The sequence below is a fragment of the Olea europaea genome, chromosome 18, assembly GCF_002742605.1.
Source record: "Olea europaea var. sylvestris chromosome 18, O_europaea_v1, whole genome shotgun sequence".
NCBI lineage: Eukaryota > Viridiplantae > Streptophyta > Magnoliopsida > Lamiales > Oleaceae > Olea > Olea europaea.
Window position 1 is genome coordinate 31,743,775 of NC_036254.1, and position 24,588 is coordinate 31,768,362.

General features: G+C 39.1%; 2 protein-coding genes across 5 annotated transcripts; one reads left to right on the forward strand and one right to left on the reverse strand.

Annotated features, from left to right (window-relative positions):
- Positions 1 to 267: 267 nt before the first annotated feature.
- LOC111368196 (glucose-1-phosphate adenylyltransferase small subunit, chloroplastic/amyloplastic-like) lies at positions 268 to 4,326 on the reverse strand. 4 transcript variants are annotated; one of them, XM_022989452.1, is made up of 10 exons: positions 4,262 to 4,326; positions 3,877 to 4,153; positions 2,484 to 2,780; positions 1,968 to 2,237; positions 1,607 to 1,786; positions 1,350 to 1,453; positions 1,144 to 1,255; positions 932 to 1,030; positions 667 to 786; positions 268 to 542 (listed from the first exon to the last, which is right to left on the reverse strand). In XM_022989452.1, exons 2-10 carry the CDS (start codon positions 4,138 to 4,140, stop codon positions 426 to 428), a joined length of 1,563 nt encoding a protein of 520 aa, XP_022845220.1. In that variant the 5' UTR covers positions 4,141 to 4,153; positions 4,262 to 4,326; the 3' UTR covers positions 268 to 425. The 4 variants fall into 4 exon arrangements, with proteins under 4 accessions (XP_022845220.1, XP_022845218.1, XP_022845219.1 ...); XM_022989450.1 differs by having other exon boundaries at positions 3,877 to 4,167; positions 4,262 to 4,322; XM_022989451.1 differs by having other exon boundaries at positions 3,877 to 4,164; positions 4,262 to 4,282.
- A 16,586-nt stretch (positions 4,327 to 20,912) lies between these two features.
- LOC111366579 (cell wall / vacuolar inhibitor of fructosidase 2-like) lies at positions 20,913 to 21,585 on the forward strand. Its single transcript, XM_022987306.1, has one exon. It carries the CDS (start codon positions 20,916 to 20,918, stop codon positions 21,474 to 21,476), a length of 561 nt encoding a protein of 186 aa, XP_022843074.1. The 5' UTR covers positions 20,913 to 20,915; the 3' UTR covers positions 21,477 to 21,585.
- The last annotated feature ends 3,003 nt before the right edge of the window (positions 21,586 to 24,588 follow it).

Genomic DNA, 24,588 nt, shown 5'->3' on the forward strand with positions numbered 1-24,588 from the left:
AGACATCAAATGTTATGAAGATTGAAAGTCTTCCAATATCTATTTTTCCTCTACCACATAATCTAGACAGAGTCTCCATTAACTTGCATTAGTGAAGAACATTTTTAACAACTTCTATTTTGATTATGCGTATGTATTATAAACAGCAAATTTTGATTCACTATTTTGTATACTGAAATAGAAATTAACAAGTATGTTTTTATTTAGAAAATGGAAGAATTGATTCCACACTGAAGAAAGAATCGAATATTCATTGATCAAATTAAGTAATTGAAAGCATCTCAATGATTTAGAATTATATTTATTATGTGGTTTTGGAATTTGATCAAACTTTACATTGCACCTTCCCCGATCCTAGTCTAAGCTAGATCTTATAGGATCAGGAACAAGAAACAGCTTCTGTTGAAGAATTATAAAGGCGACTTTCAAATAACTGATCCGCTGGGAATTAAAGCATCCTTAATCACAGTAACAATACCACTCTTGATGAAGTAACCATCTGTCTCTCTTGCAGCCTCTTGCACGTCGTCGATGTTAATGATCTGTAAGAATAGTAATTATAAGTACTGAGTAGCCTGCGGTTTCTTAAAGCTACGTAACAAAGATTAAAAGAAGCACGGAAAGAGAGATTCAGGCAAAAATTCTTTCCGGCAGGATAAGATCTACCTTCACATTCTCACCAATTCGAGCATTCTTGTCAATAATTGCTCTCTTGATGTGAGAATTCTTCCCAATACCAATTGGAACGCCACCTTTTGCAGCCAAGAGACTTCTGTCTGCATCAGTCTGGTGCAGGAGGAATTAACAGCCTTAGTACTACAACGTTAAAACAATCCCGTAAACTGTTGATTCCACACGAGCAAGCATATATAACATGTCCTCACACATTAGAGATGCCAAGAAAAAGACCCGATTATCAGGAAATAATTACCTCATAATAGTCAGCTCCCATTAATAGAGTGTCTTCTATTATTGCACCCTCTGAGATGCAGGATCGCAGACCAATTACAGAATGGTGAATCTTACAGTTCTGCATATTTTAAGAATGGGTGGATTGAAGTAGCTCAAATTTCTCTATTTTCATCAAATAGTTTGATTGGCTACTTCCTCTACATATGTCCATTTTGAACAAATTGATCTTACCTTAATGACACAACCCTCACCAATAACACTGTCAGTAACATCGGCATCAAGCATTTTCGAAGGTGGCAGGTACCGAGATTGTGTATAGATTGGAGAGGAACGGTCATAGAAACTACAGCACACAGGATAATCACATGCAAAATGTAAAAAATGAAAAGAAACTTCATAAATTTTCTCCCTTCTGATAAGAGATCAAGAAAACTAACCTGAAGTCTGGTATTGGCTTCTTAGTGATCCCTAAATTGGCATTGTAGAAAGCCTCGATAGTACCAATGTCTTCCCAGTAGCCATCATACAAATAGGCTTGAACCTGATAAACACCAAAAACACAACAAGAAAAAGCAACAATGATTCATAAACATGGTTGCCAAATCTTGCAGTAACCATAATAGAAATAGGGCTGAACCTTGTACAAATAGGGATATGACTCCAACAAAACAGTGATATCTTTAATATGACTTACCCTCATTCCAGTTGAAGTAGCACCTGGAATAACTTCACTTCCGAAATCATTGGCTCCAGGGAATGTATCGCTTAGCAAACTCAACATCGCATCCTTACTGAAAACATATATGCCCATACTGGCAATAAATGGCATTTCCTTTGCTCTCTCATCATCAAGACCTAAAATGGTGGTATCAACCTAAAATGAAAATGAAGCACAAATGAAAATGAAAGAGAAATTATTAGACTGGATCCTCGACAATCAAAAAGTTAAGACAATACAGAAAGTAAAAATTGCTGGTCTGGTTTCCACTTAAATCACTCAATCCCAGTTACAAAAGCAAATAAAGCACTGAAATATCTTGTGTTTGCAGTTTTACCTTCATTGCCTTCAATTGTTCTCCTTTTGGCTTCTCAGCGAATTCAATAATCCTTCCTTCCTCATCAATCTTCATTAGACCAAATGCAGTTGCACGTTTTTCATCCATTGGTAGTGCAGCAACTGTTATATCAGCATCGGTTTCTCTGTGAGCTTGGACGAATTTCTCATAATCCATGCGGTACAAATGATCCCCAGCAAGAATGAGATATTCAAGAACATCTTGTTCTTCAAAAAGCCATAGATACTGCCTTACTGCATCAGCCGTGCCCTAATATGTCCCAGAGTAAAAGAATCAAGTAGATGAATTTTTACATCTTGGAAGGTCATGTTTCAAAAGTGAAAATGTTCTAGATTTATATGCCAATGCACTCCACAAACAATAGATACAAAAACTCCTAGCTAAGTGAATATCGCTGAAGAATGGAACAACTAAAATTTAACTATAATCTTGACAATTCAGTAATGGGTCTATCTTGAACACCTTGACACTATAACCTGGAACTCATCCACTTACCTGAAACCAGTTAGGGTTTTCTGGGCTTTGCTGGGCAGCTAAAACTTCAACAAACCCTTCATTCTTATACCCACCCATGTTACTTGCATAGGCCCTTGATAGGTGACGATTCAGAGATGCAGAATTAAACTGAGTGAGGACGTAGATCTTTGAAATGTTGCTATTCAAGCAATTGCTAACAGGAATGTCGATCAACCTATAATTTGCACCCAAAGGGACAGCTGGTTTTGCTCTTTTCTTGGTGAGAGGATAAAGCCGAGTCCCAGCTCCACCTCCAAGAATGATGCCCAGAACACTCTGAACGAACAACATCAACATAATCAGTTACATTGAAGGTAAAAGAAATGTAAGACCTGCTCATAGAAAATAGTAGAAGCACATGCCAGTATTTATATTTTTGATAACGCACTCATTTAATGATTAAGCAAGCAGGGAACGAAGCAATGTGATCATTTTTTGATAATGCACTCATTTAATGATTAAGCAAGCAGGGAATGAAGCAATGTGATCATTCTTACATATCTTCCACAATAGGAAGAGTATGTACAACTTCAGAAAGTAGGGGGGGAAATAAAGGCGTCTCAGTTGGAGAGTTCATGTTCTCTAAAATCACAAGAAACAGAGCTGCAGTCTGGATATTTTAGGAAACTGTTTAGATTAGGATTAACACAGTTTATGAAGAATGCATAGCCTAAATTACAAAATACCACATGTATCAACTGCATATTGAACGATTCTTGTTACGTAGGAGATGTCTTGATTGTTTGTAGCGTTTAACTCACATTTTACATAATCATAGGTACTACCGTAAAATTTCTACTTTAGGGAATTCTTGTAGTGATGCCATCTTACAAATATTGAACAGAAAATTCATAACCATAATCCACAATCTGACGAGGATTCCCATGATAACTTCCGGTATAAATCGAATCTGGCCGTTCATATAATTTTACTTCATTAAACACATATAAATATAAATGAGAGTAAATAGGCATCAAAGGCGGATCATTAGGGAGCAGACGCCTACCTGAGTTTTTAAATTTTTATTACCTTCTCCTTATAAAAACTGTTAACTTTGACACTACATAAAAATGATTACAGCTCTCAATTTTGTTGCAAAGAAAAATATAATAATATATCTGTGGCCCCCTATTTATATATCCTAGATCTGCTGCAAACTTTAACAATTAATTAAGCAGAACCTTTAAAGGACTTTAGTTGGTCATTTACTAATTCATTAAGATATAAAACGAATCAGAAAAACAGCACATGCATTTCAAGAATATCAACTCAAAACATTTAATAATACTCCTCAAAACAATAAAGGAATTCAATAGATAACACTATATAGTATTAAATCTCACAAACACGGGGGAAGGGAGTGAGAGAGTACAGTGCTGGCATCAGGATCGAGGCAAGTCTGTGAAGAACTGGAATCAGAAACAGCTTTGGGAGAGACGACTCGACTAACAGGCAATCTGCGGCTACCATTGCATCTGCGGGTGATTTCTTTGAGATGGAAATCAATGGAACCACAGAACAGCTCTGATTTGGAGGAAGCGATGGTGGACTTGAAGCCACCATAATGCAGTTTATTTTGCCTAGAGAAATTCTTTAATCCAATAAGTGATGATGATGCGACTGCCGCCATTGGCATTCTTTAAGCCCACCTGCAAATCAACTACTGTAGTGATGATGTAAGTAATTCAAATTTGTGCTAGATTTTGTATTGTTAATGATTGATACTGAAATGATTAATTAATATTATTATTGGGTACTTGGGACATGAGAGCCTGTGTTGAAGAACGAATTGAAGGAAGATCTTTCGATGACGACTGAGATATCAAGTGATGCACGCCACTTATTTATTTTCTTTTTCTTATTTATTTATGCCTCTCAGGGATTTTTTTTTAGTTTCTTGTCCAGTCATCTGTCCAGGTGGATTTTTCGATTTTCTCATCTGCAAATTTTGAAATAAACAAATAATGAGGAAAATGAATTTTTGTAAGAGTAAAATACAAGGCTGATTAGAGACAATAATAGATCAATCAGGGGAGGATTTAAGGACGGACAAGTTAGTGCTACAGTCCATCCGTCCGTCCCAAATCCCCTTTAAAACATTTTACTAATTTTATTTATTTATTTTTATTTATTTATTTATTTATTTTTTGTATTAGCCTATGTTCATGCCAAAAGTTGGGTATGCCAGTGAGATCAATGTTATCTAATATCTTAGTTTCAACTTTCACGAATATTTAATATCACTTTAGACGATAAAATATGTGAAATCAATTGTGTTGACCTCGTGAATTGGACCTCCAAGTGGCCAACCGAGAGTCACTCCATGTGTTTCTCCCTGCACAAACAACGCACGATCAGAAGCACACAGGCGGAACCAACGGGGGTGGTGGCAGCCGCATACACTCTGACGATCAAGTCAGTAGTCAGTTATCGGAACGGTGCCGAAATTGTGCAAGAGAGTTGGGAGGAGAATATATAATGTTTGAATGTGGAGAGCTTAGTATAGTGTAAGTTTCATTACCTTTTCCTCTTACCAAACCTTGAGTATTTATAGACGAGGAGCACCGTTGGATATAGGACACGTGTATGTATGTGAGACGCCTGCTCGTAGGCGTCAATCAGCCGCATCTAGAGTGGACAAATTATTAATTCTCCTGAGTTTGAGTTGACATTAAGTTGATGTCACATCAACTAGACCCATGGAGATGTCACATCCCTAGAGGATTTTGACATAGATATGCTTCTAAAATTGGCGGCGGTGGTATTTGTTAAGGGATCACCTCGGTTAGCAAGACGCCTCGATTATAGGGGGACGCTTCGATTATTCATCAGATCTAATTTGTGAAGTGTGTGCCTTGCGGTGTGTATGGAGTTGGGCCTCGGTCATAGGGGATATCACTTCGGAGGGGGATATCACTTTGTTGGGACACGTGACACTTCGTGTAGGGGAGGGATAGTATTACCGAAGTGGTTAGGTGCGGGGCGTAACAGTGGTCCCCCAAATTCAGGCATGAATATTCATATCATGGGTGGACTTGTTTATCCAGCTATGTTGACCATAAGAGGAGATTTGCAGTATGTGGTGAAGTGTTAACATTGAAGAGCGAAGCAAGTAGATGTGTCGAAGGCGTTATGTCTGGTGTATTGTTAAAATCGAAGTGACACTGGTGTGGGAACGTCTTGGTTGGTAGTTCGTTAAATCGCGAAGGGTAGTTACTTTTCGCCCGAGGCGTATGAGCTATGATGCTGAAGGGCTTAGGGGCTCATCTGTACCCTGGTGCGTTGACCCACATGGGACGACGTGTTGGGGAATGGATGCTTTGTAAAAGCTTGGAAACATATCGTCCAAGGCGAAGGACCTTAGGTGCGTTGAAGCTCTAAAGAGCTGAGGAAGAAGCGTATCTGCAATCGGTGCATTGACCCACAGGGGACAACGCGTTGGGAGATGGCTTAAACTTTGTAAAGTTTGGAAACACAGCGTTCGAGGCAAAGGACCTCAGGTGCGTTGAAACTCTAAAAAGCTGAGGAAGAAGTGTATCTGCAACCGGTGCGTTGACCCACAGGGGACGACGGGTTGGGAGATGGCTTAAGCTTTGTAAAGCTTGGAAACTCAGCGTCTGAGGCAAAGGACCTCAGGTGCGTTGAAGCTCTGAAAAGCTGAGGAAAAAGCGTATTTGCAATTGGTGTGTTGACCTACAGGGGATGACGCTTTGGGAGATGACTTAAGCTTTGTATACTTGGAAATGCAGCGTCCGAGGCGAAGAACTTCAGGTGTGTTGAAGCTCTGAAAAGCAGAGAAGTGCTTCATCCGAGGAGAATTGGGACAGCTTGTCCCTGATTTGAAGCGTCTTATTATGACGTTAATAGATGCGACAACTGTCGCGTATTTACAAGGCAATATTTGGATGTGATGCCTGTTCCCAGAAAAAGGGCTGATGCGGCTACTTATTATTGATGGTTGTTGTTGTTCGAGGTGAAGCGTTTTATGCGTGCGTGAGGGGACACAGCCGGATCTTGGGAGTTGATCAAATCTGGTGTTTCATTTCAATGGTCCAGATTTGTGAGAAGATGAACGGCCCAGATTGACATTGTTAGAATTCAACGGTGGGGATCGTCTGAGGTCTCCTATAAAAGGAGGACTTAGAGCTATTCGAACGTTTTCACTTTTGTAAACTCAAAGTCCCTATTGTTCTCAAATTCCTTGGCGATTTTCGACAAGTTTGAGTCTTTCTTCGATCTCCGACAACTTTAAGGCATTGGTATTGAGCTTTCCAGCGTTAGGGCACCCATTCCAGTTGACTTTCGTAAGTATTCTTGAGTTTTTCACAATTTTTCTGAAAAATATGGCCTTTAAGGATAGTGGGTCGTTTGGGAGGGAGTAGGAAATAGTGAGGGTTGACCAGCCTGTATTGGCGACCTCCTCGAAATTATCCAAGACGTATTAGGGAGGAGAACATTTGGAGGCGACCTGATAGCCCGGTAGACACTTCTATACACTGGGGAACGTCTGACTATCCTTCCAAACTTAAGCCTGCCGACCTCGATAGACTTAGGAAAGAGTATAGAATCCCAGATAGTAAAGGTCTGATTCTGCCAGAGCCAGAAGAGCGTGCCTGTTACCCCAGGCCGAGGTGTGTGGCCATTAGCGAGGCCATTCTCAGGGCGAGGCTTAGGTTACCTATTCATCCTTTCTTTAGGTACGTTCTGATGTCATATGGTTTAGCTCCAACCCATTTAAACCTAAATTCTTGGAGCCAAATTGTTGGGTCGTGGATGCTCTGGAAAAAGGCGTCCTACGGGGTGGAGATGTCCTTCTCCGTCTTCCAAACCTTATACATCCCTAAGGTCGCGGCGGGGAGTGATAAGAGGAAATGGGTGGTATTACTTAACCTCTTGGGGGCCCATATTCCATTCGTAGTGGACCTGCCAAGCTCGATAAAGGACTGGAAAACTTCAAGGTGCTGGACTTTCGGACGGTGGGATACGATGGAGGTGGACTACCTTACAGTCCCGACTAAGTATTCAACACTTACTGAGTACTAGATCTCTATTTTTTAAATCTTTATCTGCTTCAGATTAGTTGGTAATCGTTGTTTATGCAGGTACTATTCCTCGGTGCGAGCTATCCGAGGAGGACTTCGACACCATTTGCATCGTTTATCAGCTCCCACTGAAGAGGAGGTCGTACAACAAGCTGATTAGGAAGCATATCCATTTCGACACACGAACTGATGGCCTTCCAAGGTGAGATTGAGGTGAACTTTTGAGTTGATATTCGAACTTCCTATACTTGGCGTTAATATTTTCTATTTCTTACTACCGATGAGTTCAACAAGAAGAGGCCATTGAGGTCTGATTTTAAAACCATCTAAAGAATGATGGCCGAGGTGAGGCCCTTAAAGACCTCCTCCTTTTCTTACAAGAAGCAAACAGATGACCTTGTGGCTGCGAGCAAGAAGCTCCAGCCACTGGCAGAGGAGGATCAGGAGGCAGCCCTTCTGAGGAAGGGAAAAAAGGTCGTCGGGCCGTCGAAGGGGCCCATCGTGGCGAGGAACGGTTTGACTCTCCAGTAGACTACTATCCCTACTGGAGTGGTGATACGGGAGAGGGTCGATCCTACCTCCAAGGTTGCTGCTGCTGCTGTTTCGCTTCCTGCTGTCACAATCACTCAAGTGCTGGGGCAACAGCTGAGGAAGATAGGTCGCCTAGAGAAAGAAGAAGACTTCTTGAGCACCAACACTGAAGAGCCCGTAAAGGAAGTGTTGGAGGCTCTGCCTCCTGAGACTGCGGCTGTGGCGGTTGTCCATAGCAAGTATGAGACAGAGGCGTGGAGGGACCACATGGCTTCGTGTACTACTGAAGACCTCGTGGCAACAAATAGTGCCTGCATCGTCCGTCCATCCAGTTGGAGAGTCTTGTGAAAGATCTCCGAGCTAAAAAGGATGATATGGCGAAGTGAATGGAGGAGGCCCTGCATTATGGGGATGTAGTACGTTCTGCCGAGGCTAGGGTCGCATAGGCAGAGAAGAAAAAGTTGGAGGCAGAGGGCCAATGCTGAGGTAGAGAGGCTGAAAAAGGAGCTGTATGAGGTGGAATGCCAAGTGGCTGCTTTGATGAGGCGAGTTGATCACACCAACGAGCATCATTGTTTGGCCACTGAAGCTCTAAAGGCTTCAAGAAAAGGTTGAGCTGAGACAAGGGGTTGAAGCCCAGGCTGAGGAGATTGATTCTCTGAAGGCTGAAGTGAAGGCAGTAGGGGAGTCAACAGTGCAGAACTTCATTGACCATTTCGAAGAACATCCTCTGTGTGATGACTTTGCCAACTTCTGGGCTCTTAGAATGCCCGAGCGATGCTGGATCGCCTAAGGGAGGTCCACCCAACTCTGGACCTAACTATTTTGGAGGGAGAGTTCGATGGACCTACCGGAGGTCGACAAGATAGGGTTGCCAATGAAGCTGTCGAGGATCCCCAGGAGACAGAGGCAGCGACGGTGGGGGAGCTGGTTGTACAAGTAGATTAGGATCATTGTAATGACTCCGGCCCATTTTTGTAATCTATTTGATTGTTAATGAAATGAAATTTTTCGGTAAGTGTTGATACTTCTTTCATTTGTGCTACACTATTTATTCTTGTTATAACTTGATTGCTGCTTAAGTCAATAATACTAACCATCAGTAAACAGTTGAGGCGAACAACGGGAATCCATAGAATATAACGAACTGAAGATTCAAATAACTTGAATTCAACAATCATACACTAAGGCAATCCAAGCGCTTAGTCAGCTAGGAATAAGTTACAATTTGTGGATCATAATCAGATCGGATCGGAACATGCATTTGTTTATTGGTAGTACTTTTTCAAGTGTTCAATGGTCCACTAATGAGGAAACACTTTTCCTGTCATATCTTCAATTTCATAAGTCTCGGGTCGAGATTCGTTGATGATGCAGTATGAACCCTCCCAGTTCGGTCCAAACACTCCAGAGCCTGTTGGCTTTGATGATGAGAACACCCTTTTAAGTACCAGATCGCCTAAGTGTAGAGTTCGACTTCTGACCCTCAAGTTGTAATAGCAAGTCATCTTCCATTAATACGCAGCCAATTTGACTTGGGATAAATCTCTTCTTTCTTCCAGAAGATGGAGTTCGTACATTCTAACTTCGTCGTTGCTGATCTCATTGAAGTTTATACGACAATGCAAAGGGACTCCTACCTCGACTGAACTCATGGCCTCAACTCCATAAGTCATGGAGAAAGGCGTTTTTCCCGTTGCGGTTCGACTTGTTGTTCATATGGCCCAGAGGATATGGGAAAGTTCATCGACCCATGCTCCTTTAGAGGCATCAAGCTTCATTTTCAGGGTATGCTTGATCGTCTTGTTAACTGCCTCGACTTGCCCATTCGCTCGGGGGTGATGAGGTATTGAGAAGTACTTCCTTATGCTGAGTTCGTCGCACAAATCTCGCATCTTTTTATTATCGAACTGCCTTTCGTTGTCAGACACTAAAGAGTGGGGAATGCCAAACCCAATGTTTCAAAAACCGACCCAGAAAAAGGGAAGGGTCAAAAGGTCGAACCGGGATCCACCCTCTTTTTATTAATAATTTTACAAAAAACAGCAAATGAAAACAAGTTTTTCGAAATCACAAAAACTATAACAAGATAAAAATAATTAAATACAATCGACAAAATAACGTCCTACTCAATCCAATTACGTTATGTAAGATAAGTTCATAAAATTATGTAATTAACAATGTCAAATCGAAAACTTAAATAGGAAAAGTTTGAAAGTCAAAAAAATCATTAATTTTGAACCTCGAAAACTTAGCAGGGAAGAATGAGGAGAAGTTTGAAAGTCTGAAATTATTAAAAAACAAGGGTTTTAATTGTTTTAAAATTTATTAATTTTGAAATAGAAAAATCGTAAAAACGAGGTGCGGGTCAAAGGTTTTCTAAAACCCGGGCGAGTCATCGGTTTTACAAGCGATTTTTAAATTTAAGGTTATCAAGGTCTAACCGACCCGATTTTGGTTACCAGTTCCTAGTTTATCTGGTTGAACCGATTGGATCGGGTCGATTTTTACAACACTGGTCGAACCTGCAAAAGATGTTCTTCCAGACGAACTTTGTGGTGTTTGCCTTAGTGATTTTTGCTAAAGGTTCAGCTTCGAACCACTTAGTGAAGTAATCAATGGCAACAAAGGCAAAGGTTGCACTTCCTCTTCCTTTTGGGAGGGGGCCAATAAAGTTTATACCCCATTTGGCGAAAGGGCCATGGGCTGTTGACCACGGAGAGTTCCTGAGAATGCTGTCTCTGAACATTGGCGAACTGTTGGCACTTGTCATATTTTTGAAAAAATTAACAGGAATCCCTTTTCAGGGTCGGCCAGAAATAACCTTGTCGAAGTACCTTATGTGCCAGGGCTACTCCACCGGAGTGGTTACCATAGACTTTCTCATGAATTTCTCTCAGGATGTACATGGCCTCCTCTCCTCCAACGCATCTGAGTAAGGGTAATGAGAAGCCTCTTTTATATAACACGCCATTTTGAAGTACGAAGTGAGTAGCCCTTCTTCTCAACTTCTTTGCTTCGTTTTTTTAGGGTGGTAGTGATTGATCTTCGAGATAGGCTATGATGGGTTGCATCCAAGGTGGGGTACCTTCAATCCACATTACTTCCTCACCTCCGGAGGTGGAGAGCCTCAGCTGACGCTCGATTAGGACGATCCTTAGCAGCTCAGAGTCTTTGCTACTGGCGAGTTTGGACAGGGCGTTCGCGTGTGTATTTTCGAGGCGTGGGACTTGGACCAGTTCGAACCTCTCAAAGTGGGGGACTAGGTTCAGAACTAATCTCAGATAAACGACCATGCCACTGTCTTTAGCTGCGAATTTCCCATTAACTTGACTTACCACAAGTTGTGAGTCGCTATTAGCTTGTAGTCTTTTAACTTGCATTTCTTTAGCCAGTCTGAGGCTTGCCAAGAAGGCTTCATACTCTGCGACATTGTTCGAAGCTTTGAAACCGAACCTAATTGCGCAGTTCAGTTTATGGCCCTCAGGGCTCTCCAGGACAACTTCGGCTCCGGAGCCGCTTTCACTTGACGATCCGTCCACAAAAAGCTTCCAAGTTGGGAGCTCTACAGGATCCATTGTTGCTTCCATTTCTGGGGCTTTTGGTGAACTCGACAACAAAATTCGCGGGGGCCTGGCCCTTGATGGCACTTCGGGGTTTGAACAGGAGGTCGAACTTACTGAGCTCAATTGCCCACATTAGTAATCTACCCGAAGAGTCTACTTTTTGTAGCACTTGTTTCAGTGGAAAGTTGGTGAGCACTTCAATTGAATGAGCCTAAAAGTATGGCCTCAACTTTCTTGATGCGGTGATAAGGAAGAGAGCAAGCTTTTCCATGTCTGGGTAGCGAGTCTCTGCCGACAGCAAAGCTTTGTTGATGTATTGCACTGGTAGTTGGCGTGCCTCTTCTTCCCTGGCGAGCACTGCGCTGACTGCCTAATCTGAAACTGCTAAATAAAGCAGAAGTGTCTCCCGCAGTTTAGGTTTAGATAGCAGAGGCGTCTCTCCCAAGTGCTTTTTCAGCACTTAGAAGGTTGCCTCACATTCTTCGGTCCATTGAAACTTTTTTCCCTGATTCAGAATCTTGAAGAAGAGTAGGCTCTTGTCAGTGACTTTGGAGATGAAGCAACCGAGTACAGCAATCCTTCCATTAAGGCTTTGGACCTCTTTTGGCTTCTGGGGTGACTTCATCTCTAACAAGAGTCTTATCTTCTTGGGGTTTGACTCAATCCCTCTATGGTTCACAATGTATCCCAAAAATTGACCCAATGCTATCCCAAAGGTGCATGTCAGCAGGTTAAGCTTCATCTTGTATTTTCTTATAATTTGAAACTGGTGTCCAAGTGACTTAAGTGATCCCCTACGTGGAGGCTTTTGACCAGCATGTCATCTACGTAGACTTCCGTGGTTTTGCCAATGAGGTCGGCGAATATCATGTTGACCAACCTTTGGTATATGGCGCCGGTATTTTTCAATCTGAAGGGCATCACTTTGTAGCAGTACAATCTTCAATTTGTGATGAAAGATGTGGCATCTTCATTAGGTTGGAACATGGGTATTTGGTTATACCCTGAATAAGCATCCATGAAACTCAGGAGTTCGTGTCAGCGGTGGAGTCGAATAGTTGGTCTATCCTTGGGAGGGAGAAGCTATCTTTTGGGCAAGCTTTGTTCAAGTTGGTGAAGTCAACGCACACCCTCCACTTCCCGCTAGATTTCTTCACGAGCACTGGGTTGGATATCCACTTCGGATAAATGGATTCTCTGATGAATCCGTTGCGACTGAGCTTATCGACCTTTTCCTTCAGCGCCTCATATCTTTTTGGGTTGAGTGCTCGCCTCTTTTGTCGATGCAGCGTGCAAGTGGGGTTGATGTTCAAGTTGTGGCAGCTAACCCTTGGGTCTATTCCTATCATATCCTCATGTTTCCATGCGAAGACGTCCAAATTTCTTTTTAGGAAATTCATCAGTTCTTCTTTCCTTTGAGGGGACAGTTTTCCCTATTCACAAGACCTGAGTGGGGTCTTGAGAGTTGGTAGGAAAAGTCTTGAGTTCTTCCATAGGAGTTGCATTCGGTTCAGACTCGATGATCTGAAGGTCCAATTCATTAAGAGGGTGCCCTTTTTCAGGGGCCTCGATCATTCGACGTCTTTTCCCTGCTCGGGGGTCTGCCCTTGTTCAGGGCGTCAAGCATCTCTACATTCGTGTTGACTCTGTTTGCTACATCAGTTGTTATCACATTCACAGTGCGGGGCTCAGATTTTCGTAGGGAGTTGAGGTAACATGATCTCGAGCCCATCTGATCGCCTCGGACCGTCGCGGTCCCATGCTCAGTTGGGAACTTTATACATAAGTGGTGAATGGAGGTCACGGCCCAAAGGTCCTTTAGTGCAGGTCGGCCGAGGACCACGTGGTAAGCTGACCTGTAATCCACCACTAAAAATTCCATGTAGTGATAAAGCCTTACTTTTTAAGGGAAGGTTGTGTGTGCCGAAAGATGAGGGATTGAAGAAAGAAATTCTTGAAGAAGCACACTTAACTCTATATACTGCTCATCCAGGAGGAACAAAAATGTATCGTGATCTAAGGAGTATGTTTTGGTGGAGAAATATGAAACGGTGCATAGGTCTTTTTGTTAGGAAGTGTATGACTTGTCAACAAGTGAAAGCTGAACATCAAAGGCCATCTGGATTGTTGGAACCATTAACAATTCCACAATGGAAATGGGAGCATATAACTATGGATTTTGTTATGGGTTTTCCAAAATCAGCTAGGGAAAATGATGCTTTGTGGGTTATAGTGGATCAGTTAACAAAGTCAGCTCATTTCCTACCGGTAAGAATGAATTTTAGTATGGATCAATATGCGCGATTGTACATCAAAGAGATCATCCGTTTGCATGGAATCCCAGCCTCAATTGTATCGGATAGAGATCCAAGATTTACCTCAAAATTTTGAAAAAGTTTGCAAGGAGCCATGGGAACCAAGTTAAACTTCAGCACAGCTTTTCATCCTCAAACCGATGGACAATCAGAGAGGACTATACAGACTCTGGAGGATATGCTGCGTGCCTGCGTCCTTGATTTAGGAGGCAGTTGGGAAAGTTATGTACCACTGGTAGAGTTTGCCTATAATAATAGCTATCAGGCTACGATAAAGATGGCACCTTAAGAAGTTTTCTATGGCAGAAGATGTAGAGCTTCTCTTTATTGGGATGAAGTAGGTGAACGAAGAGTTTTAGGACCCGAAATAATTGAGGAAACTAGTTGAGCGGTTGATAAAATAAGAGCTAGAATCAAGGCAGCCCAGGACCGACAGAAAAGTTATGCTGATAAAAGGAGAAAAGATTTGGCATTTGATGTGGGTGATAAGGTTTTCTTAAAAGTGGTACCGATGAAGGGAGTTCTTCGCTTTGGAAAGAAGGGAAAATTTCGACCAAGATTCGTAGGTCCTTTTGAAATTTTGCAGAAAGTTGGAAATGCAGCCTATCGAATTGCTCTACCACCAGATTTTTCAGCAATTCATGATGTGTTCCACGTGTCAATGCTTCGACAATATGTGCCAGATCAAAGTCATGTAGTTAGTTATCAACCATTGGATATCAAACAAAACATGAATTATGAGGAAAAACCAGTAGCAATATTGGATCACAGAATCCAACAATTGAGAACAAAAGAAATTCCGTTAGTGAGAGTTCAATGGAGAAATCATAATGTCGAAGAATCAACTTGGGAAAGAGAAGAGGAAATCAAGACCAAGTATCCAGAACTTTTCAACTAAGTTCAAGGTAATTTCGAGGACGAAATTTTTTAAGGGAGGAGGGATGTAATACTCCGAAATTCTATACTCGTTTAATTTGCTCATTTAATTTTTAGGATAGCAATTTAACTTTTCAAAATTTAGTATGACCAAAATTATTAATGGTTGCCAAATTTTGCATTGGTTGATTTATTAAAAGTTCTCCAAATAATTTGTTAATTAGGGGTTTGGGATAAATGTCCAATTTTGCACCTAATTACCAAGGTTAAGTATTTTTTTTTTCCTTTCCTTCCACTTGGCTGTGTATTGCATGTATCAAGCAGGCATGAGGTGTTTAATCAATGCATGAATTGTTTTAAATTAAGCATGAGGTGGTTAATGAATTCATAGGTGTTTGATTAAAGTAAGAAATGCATCCATGCAGCCCACGTAGAGAAAATGGTTGAAGAGTCACCTTTAATTAATCATTTTCTTACCTTTAAATAGAAATGTTGCTGCCATTATTTTACCTTGCAAGAAAAAACAGATTTTCACTTGTATGAAAGGGCATTCAACGTGAGAAAAAAAAGGGAGACAAGCCTAGCACTCTCAATTCATCTTTCAACCGAATTTTTTTCAAGTTTTACAGTAAGATACTTTCTATGCTTAAATGGTAGGATTTCATGGTAATATTTATGCTTAAGCTATGCATGAAAAATCATAATATGAATGTGGTGGACAAGTCCACAAAGTTAGATATCTACTTATGCCTTAGGACAAGTCCAAAGGGCACCGACAAGTCGGAATGTGCAAGTATGTGTTTGATTGCATTCTTTTGTGTAGTATTAACATGTTAAAATCTAAGCATGGTATCTTACTGAGTATTCCTTATACTCATAGTATTCTATACTAAATTTTCAGATCCATAATTGCGAAGTCGGTGGAAGTCAGTCGGCATAATCGATGATGGGTTAGGGACAAGGTTGTTTTGTATCGAAGTTTTGTTTTTGCATGTTTTGTTCGACTGCTTTCCATATTTTTTCTTATGGTATTGTATAAAAACATGTATAAGACATGAGGTAATATGGTACCGGAAGTAAATTATTCAATTATATCTTCTATGTTGTGTTAAGAGACATTTTTTTAAAAACTTCTCCTTGCAAGTAACAAAAGGCAGAAACGGAACAGTTTTTGGGTCAACTTCAAAACATTATTTCTGACTCCATAAACGTCTATTTGAGACTCTGAAAATATTTCTGCGTTCCTCATTGAGTTGTCTTAATATGGGCACAAGAATCACTCAATTTGGATATCTGTAGCCTGAGATATGAATTTTTAAACGTTGGAGGGTCAATCTGAAATTTCTGTGCAATACCTCACTATTTTCAGTAAAACGCCCGTATCATATGATTTTGAAAATTTTTCATATTTTAACCTAGAAAACTACTTGAAAATATATTTCTAATGTCATAAATTTCATAGAAAATGGAGTTCGGATGAAGTTTATAAAAATAGTTGAACTTGCTGACCCAACTAACCGTGACAGAGCAGAGTCCGTAAATGTAAAGTATAATTTTGTCATCATGCGCTTCTGCTGGCCATTAAAATTTTATGAGAGATATTTTACCAAGTTGAAAATAAGTTTTTAACATGTAATACTTTCATTTAAGAGTATTTACATATAGCGAAGGTAGCAGTTTTTTATATTTAGTACGTGACACTCGAAGCTTAAGTTCGGGGTGTCACAGAGAAGGCCTCTCTATCGGTGACTTGTTCGTAGTGTATGATTTCGTCAGTGAATCTGGCGAGATAGCTTTTCAGCGTCTCACCAAGAGCTTGCCTTATATCTTGTAGGCACTATACTGGGGCCTCTCCTTCCCTTCGTGAGAGGTATTGGTTCAGAAATGCATTATTCAAGTCTGGCCAACTTCTGATGCTTAAAGGTGGTATCCTACTATACCACACCTCTACAGCTCCGGTAAGGGTCAGATGGAAGGCCCTACATTTTAGTGTCAGCGAGGCTCCTCTAAGGCTCATCTGCGTCATATACTTAGTAAGGTGTTTCTGTGGGTCCCCATTTCCTTCATACTTAGGGATTTTAGGGGGCATAAAGTCCGTAGGCATCGTGAAGCTTTGGATTTCTCTAGAGAAGGGGAGGTTGTCATCATCGTCGTCAATTTCGTAAGAGCGACATGGCCCTTCCGAGCCTTCCTCCTCTGATGCATTTCGGGAAGGTGGAGGTGCAACTCCTCGACCACCTCAATCCACTAGGTTTCTCCTCTCCCGCTTATTTCTAGGCGGAGGAGATGCCTCATGTTCTTCTTCTTGCTCCTGCTCCTGCACTTGCTGAGCCAACCTTTGTAAGGTGCGGACCCTATTGCTAGGGTTTTGTCCTATCCAGTCGAAGACACTAACCGACCTCTGAGGTTCGTAATTTGGGGGGAAGTTTTCTCCCAGCTGTGGTTCTGCTGCTTGAGCACCTTGGGTATAGGAAGTGACATCCACTCCTACTTCCCTCTCAGTGGGGTGTTCCCTGTGGTGACTTGAATGATCCCGGGCATGAGATGTCGGGTTTTGCCCTTGAGTTGGGTTTAGCCCTTGTGACATTGGAAAGTCATGCTAACCTTGGGCTTGCATGAAGAATTTACGCATCGCCTGATTCTGAGCTGTAATGTCTCACATGCCTGCAGCTATTTGAGCCATCCCTTTAGTGAGTGTTGCTTTCCTGTTGCCTCGATGACACCGATGATGGGGTCTCCGATGCGTGATATTGGTCCAGATCACCTCTTCTTCAGAGGCATCCCTATGCCCTTCAAGATTTGCATCCTCGTCGCTATAACTCATTTTCTCAGTCCTTTTTTAAGGGTGTTATGAACTTGAGACAGTTGACTTGGTCCTTTTTCAAGAACGTCCCTTTTCCAAGGCAAGTCGATAGTTTTTCGGTGGCTTTTTCAGGTGATAAATGGGGAATTCTTTGGTTGGAATTTTTTTACAGACGGTGTCAATCTGTTGACCTCACGAATTGAACCTCTACGTGACCAACTAAGAGCCACTCCACATGTTCCTTCCTGCACACAACAACGCACGATCAGAAGCACACGATCGAAACCAACGGGGATGGTGGCGGCCCCATACACTCCGACGGTCAAGTTAGTGGTCAATGATCGGAATTGTTGAAGAGAATGGGGAGGAGAATATATAATGCTTGAATGTCGAGAGCTCAGTATAGTGTAAGTTTCATTACCTTTTCCTCTTGCCAAACCTTGAGTACTTATAGACGAGGAGCACCGTTGGATGTGGGACACATGTATGCATTTGACGGCATAGGACATTTGTTCGTAGGCGTCAATCAGCCACATCTAAAGTGGGCGGATTATTAACTCTCCTGAGTTTCAGTTGACATAAAGTTGATGTCACATCAACTAGATCCACGAAGATGTCACATTCCTAGAGGATCCTGACATAGATATGCTTCTAAAACTGACGACGGAGGTATCTGTTAAGGGATCACCTCGATTAGCAAGATGTCTCGGTCATAGGAGGACGCTTCGTTTGTTAATCAGATCTAGTTTGTGAAGCGTGTACCTTGCGGTGGGCGTGGAGTTGGGACTCGGTCATAGGGGGATATCACTTCGGAAACACTTCATTGGGACACGTGACACTTCGTGTAGGGGAGGGACAACATTACCGAAGTGGTTGGGTACGGGGCGTAACAAATTGTTTTATTAATTGTTCTCAAAGTGGATAATGAGGCTACTATAAAAGTAGTGAGATAATTGGAATGTCTAGATACACTTGCTAATCTTATCATTAACAATGTACCAATTTGTCACCAGAAGGGGGAAAAAATTACTTTATGCAAATGATAATAGGTATCCATTGTGTGTCATAATTTTATGAACTTAATTGTGATCAACATTGTGATTCTTGTCAGGTGTTGATTCATTTTCTTGATTGAATGCAGTCGAGAAGTAAATTTTCACTAACTTTCAAACTCATCGGTTATTATTGACTTGAAGGGATTTGCCGACAGTGAAGAGTATCGTGTCATCGGATGGAGTTACAATTTTCCGTCCAATGAAGGCAAAATTTATAGCAAAATATTTTTTCGCATGCCGCAACAACTTCGACAATAATGGACCTTGCCATTTCAAATTAAACCTTAAACTAATGCAATTATAAGGTAATCAAACATCAAATTATCATGTGCATTGCAACATTTAATCAGATATGTAGTAGTGATGCACCGGCATAAAAAACCATAACTACGAACAAAGATGTCAAATATATTATATATTGCTTTTAAACTCATATACTTCATTAATTTATAAATAAATAATGAGCAATTCTTAAATCAATTTATTCACACAAATTTTGTACATTTTTATGTCACAGCTGGAATTTACAGCTATGGCTTCTCATCAACTACACCCAAAATCGAAGTTGATTCAGCTAGAAATTCAACTAAATCTGGAAACTAAATCAAAAGAAGAAATGGGGAAGGGGTAAATGACAACATGAAGATGAAGGAAAGACAGAAAATTGAACTGAATTCAATCCACTGGCTACAGAAATCACACAGCCCTCTACCCCATGCACAGGGGTGATATTTATTATTTATACCCACACGGTAAAGTCGCATTTCTGGAATGGGAGTGAAAAACGTAAAAGGTGATGTTTAAATCAAGCAATTAATTCTAAAGCCAAAAACGACGTGGCCTGACTAGTTAATAAAACGGGGTTGATGTTTCTTACACTTGTAATTATCCAAGAGTCAAATCCATATTTCAGAATTCGAACCCTTGACGCGACAGCCTCAAACAAAGCTGGATTTCTCCACCCTCCCCTTTTACCACTTGGAAATGTGCCCTGGGGGCAAAAGAAAATTCTTATTACTGCCGTTGGTTCCTTCTTCCTTGCCGATTTTTTTTTCTTTCCCTTCCATTGATTCCTCTCCACACTTTTTATGTGTCCGTACTAATTTTCAATTTTTACTTTGTTATTTGTACATCCGAGGTGTCAACCCCTAATGACACCCCCTCACAAGAAAAAAGCCCACAACTATTTTATTACATGTGAGCCCCTCTATTGTGAAGGGGGTGTCATCTGACACCCTGGACATACAGATAGCAAAGTTTAATTTTAAAAATCATAATTATTGGACTCGAAAATTATGAAATTTGTATAGTTGAACAGAGAGCTTTAAGGAGTAATGAAAATTCTATTCAATCTGATAATAATAATGTACACTGAGGATGTGTATATACACAGCAAAAAATAATATTTACTAACTAATTTACACAGATAAATGTAGAATAAATCAACTTGCTCAACAAGCAAAATTCTAACTAATTTTTTCTAGACTATTCTTCTATTCCATTGCTACAAAATTCACATGGTTTTGCCTCCTGACAACTTTCCAGCTAAGCTGTCCCTGTAAGTCCACATGGCTCGTTTCTTGCCAACGTTGCAGCTGAATCATCCTCAATCTTCAACAATAATTAGAGGAATATGAAAATCTAAGACATAAAAAATGTAAAATGCACATGTAATGTAAAAGAAAAAACTAGGGTTCAACTAATAATAGTGAAGAGTGAAAAGTCAAAACCACAAATTAAACTCAAATGAATTTAAATAATTTCCAGTAATTTAGTTTAATTTCCCACTCCATAATTTTTACTGAAACGGAATTGCCAGCTTTTTTTCCCAATTCCTTCCAAAAGTTTAAACTTACAAATTATGTTTATTATTTGCATTATTGGAAAAAGATCGTTTATATGCAGAATAATTTGATTTCTTTGTTTTATAGGGTATAAAAGGATAAATTTAGCCATGCAATTTCCAAATATATATATATATATATAGCAGTAAATTAATTCGGCCCTCTTGAATGTCAAACAATGGCAGATTATACTCATGTAATTGGATTACAATAATTGATTATATTACAACTCAGCAGTGTGAATTATACCATAATAACAAACAAAATTCTCGCAATTTCCTTTCTCTCTATACAATGCATATAAAATTAGAGACTCAACTCTCATTTTCTACCAAGCTAGTATTTTCCTTTTCAACTCATTCTTTGATCTGAAAACAAAATGAAAATGGCTATTTCTGGTTCTTTGCGGCTCTCCATTTTCTTCATTTCTTGTTTAATTGCCACGTTCTTGTGTCCTAGTTCAGCCATTCCTGATGTAAATTCTCCTGAGCTAGCCACCCAAGTGTGCAAAAACACTACAAATTTCAGTTTCTGCCAAGCTGCAGTTTACTCCGATCCACGAGCCCCAAAAGCAGATCGATATCTTCTTTCGTATGTAGTATTCGAGCTGGCATATAGAAATGCAACAAATACCAGTAATTACATTGACATTTTACTTAAGTCCATGAATGGGCACGCCGATCCTGAAATTATGGAGGCTATGAAGAAATGTCAGGGAGATTACATGGAAGCGATTAAGACACTTTCTGAAGCATTGACTGACTTGGATTCTGAAACTTTCGATGGATTGGTTGAACTGGCAACTGATGTTGAGAATTCGGCACACGATTGTGAAGCTGGTTTCAATGGAAAATCTCCAATATCAGAGAAGAATCAAAACCTGATACAGCTTTCAAACATCTGCTATGTAGTCTCTGAACTTTATACGGTTTCTGAATGAATGTTTGTATGGGACTGGACAATTGAATGGATAATTCGTGAAATCCTTTTGTTTCAGGGTGCTTAAAATAGTCTTCTGTTTTGTTTGTTTATTCGTAAGCATTGATTTGCAATCGTACCAGCCTCTTTTTATTCTTATTAAAAATTTGTTGGGCAATTAAACTAAATTTTCTGATATTATACATGATTAATATGTAGTATGGTTTTTGACACTTTTTTTGTTACAAAGTTGCGGAGTTGAGATCTGTTGTCTAGAATTTACTATCCAACTTGCTGTCTAACCTATGATTTATCGACACTTCACTTTAAATTAACGTGTCCAACTATTCTCTCACTGCCGCTTGGGCTTAAAACTAAGTGTATAATAATACGTCAATGAATCATTAATGGACAACAAGTTGGATAGCAAATCCCAACTCGTTGCGAATTGCAATGCATGTGCCCCTACTTTTTAATTACACACTTTGGTCTAAGCGATGACATTTGATATTGATATCAAAACTAAACTTGGAATTTCGAGCTAAATAGAAACTAGGGAGGCTATACGATATGGAACAGCCAAATCTCATACTACTAGTCAATCCATTTTGAAATGAATAATGCTATGTAACCCCAAGGGGGTTATAACCCCAGTTTAGATGGCGCAACACTTTGGTCTAAGCGATGACATTTGATATTGATATCAAAACTAAACTTGGAATTTCGAGCGAAATAGAAACTAGGGAGGCTATACTATATGGAACAGCCAAATCTCATACTACTAGTCAATCCATTTTGAAATGAATAATGCTATGTAACCCCAAGGGGGTTATAACCCCAGTTTAGATGGCGCAAATGTGGCATTAAATGATAGGCAAAATTAATTAAGTCATTTTATTTTATTTTTTATTCAGTCTATAATTTAGCGTCAGCTAAACTGGAGTTGTAAATTCGATGGGACTAAATAGCATTACTATTTTGAAATACTATTGCTACGCACTTTAGCATCTTCTCGCAAGCCAGAACATGATTTGGTCTTTTACTCAAAACTTTGCATAAGGGTACAAGAGAATGTAAAAGGTTTTAAATTATATAAAAAGCTCCCAAGCATGTTGAGCAAAGCTAAAATTAAAATTTAAACATATTTTTAATTTATACATTTTGTAGGTTCTTATTACTATTTATTTATCATTAACACATTTTAGAGGACTCGTAGCTTATAAATACTACCAAACATACTTGTCTAACCAGGGCCAGCCCTGGCCCAAGGTGACCAAGACCATTGCTTAGGCCTCCAACTTGAAAGGGCCTAAAATAATAATAATAATAATAATAATAATAATAATAATAAATAAATTCCTTGTTTTTTTGAGTTAGATCTCTAGCCTTTTAAAAAGCTAAAATTGGTCTAAATAAGATACTTAAATTACTTGGGTATTTAACTCACGTTCTTTTTTAAAAAATAAAATGGATCTATAATTAAACTATTGCATAGTGATATATTTTGTTGTGATTTTCTATCAACCAAGATCTACCAAAAAATAAAAAATCAATGCATAAAAAACTTAAAGAAATATCCCATATAATTTTTTACTAACCTTATAAAATTTCTTTAAAATTTATAAATTAATTTTTATGAAAGCAAAAGAAATATTTATTCTAAAAGTGTTCATTCATTTTTCCAAAGTTATAGAGAAATTGAATCTGAATCGACTATGATTAGTATTGAAAAGATTCTATGCTTACTAAAAAATTATATTTAAGGGCTCTATAACAATTTGTTGTCTAGGGCCTCATGAATCTCAGGGCAGCCCTCATCTGACTTTAATGAAATGCTAGCTAATCTTCGTTTCAGGAAATTAATGTCCATTTTGTTTTTGATCTCCTCTTCTAATTTAACTTAGAAATCACTTTAAGTCCCTAATGCATCTCCACCTGGTGCAGACTATCTCACACTTCATCCCGGTTACTTGAAAAATTTGATCCATTAGTCAAAAAAAACAAAAAAAAAACAAAAAAAAAAAAAACAAAGGCACTATAAGGGTCCGTCTTGAACTTTCGAGGCACTATATTTTTATTATTATTATTATTTTTACAAATGTAGCAATCTTTTTAACATCAATTATGACCAATTCATACCCAATCTCTCTATAATTTTTGAAAAATGAAATGAATCCTTTTAAATGGTCTATACAACGTCAATTTGCACATCCTTTGTTTGTAAATATTTTGCTTATTCTAATAATATTATTCTATGCTTCACATCGGATAACCATCCAAAGGGAATTTAAATTCTCAATCATTAAATTAAATAACGTATTTTTAACTTTCGTAAAAATTAATTTATGAATTTAAGGAAACTTTATAAGTTTTGCGAAAAACTATATGAGAAATTTTTTATTTTAGTTTTTGCATTGATTTTTTCCCCCAGATTTTGGTATATGAAAAACAAAACAAAAACATAGACTAGGTAATAGTTTAAATCGTATGCCTATTTATTCCTTAAACCAATGCATTTGAAATATTTGTAGAAAAACTATTGTGAACCAAATATTATGAAAAAAATGTGTGCACAAGACATATATTAAGCACTTCCTCTTCGGACCTATGTCCCCTACCGACCCACTCATTGTCATGAAACGATGAAAGATTCATTGGATATAGAGATATTTAGCTTTTAATTTTTAAGGAAATTAAAATACAATTATAAGAAATATTTGTTTACGGAATTATTTACTTTTGAAATGTATAAAATGATCATAAGAAAATTGATTTAAAAAAGTACTTTTTTCTTTTTTAGTCTCATCTCTTGAGATAAATAGGTTAATATGATTTTGGGTTAAGCAATTAAAAAAAAAAATCATCAATGAGAAAGTAAAAAGTTAAAAATAAATGAAAAGATTACTTGGGAACTTACAAAAATACCTTTAAAATTAGAGGTGTTTTGAAAAATTATATGAAAAGTTTTTAGGAAGTAAAAAATACTGTGTAAAATAAAAAAAAGTGACACAATGTCACTTTTTTACAAAAATTGTCACTTTTTTTTTTTTTACAAACGCAAAAAAAGTGACACGAACACTAAAAAAGTGAGAAACACCAAAATAGCACCATCCATTTGGACAGCACCACTAATC

Coding starts and splice junctions, on each gene's coding strand:
- LOC111368196 (XM_022989452.1), bottom strand. CDS start 4,140: ATGCCAATGGCGGCAGTCGCATCATCATCACTTATTGGATTAAAGAAT. Junction 2,781..3,876: donor TCGATCCTGATGCCAGCACT/GTACTCTCTCAC, acceptor TTGTTCGTTCAG/AGTGTTCTGGGCATCATTCT. Junction 1,031..1,143: donor GTGAGGGTTGTGTCATTAAG/GTAAGATCAATT, acceptor TAAAATATGCAG/AACTGTAAGATTCACCATTC.
- LOC111366579 (XM_022987306.1), top strand. CDS start 20,916: ATGAAAATGGCTATTTCTGGTTCTTTGCGGCTCTCCATTTTCTTCATT.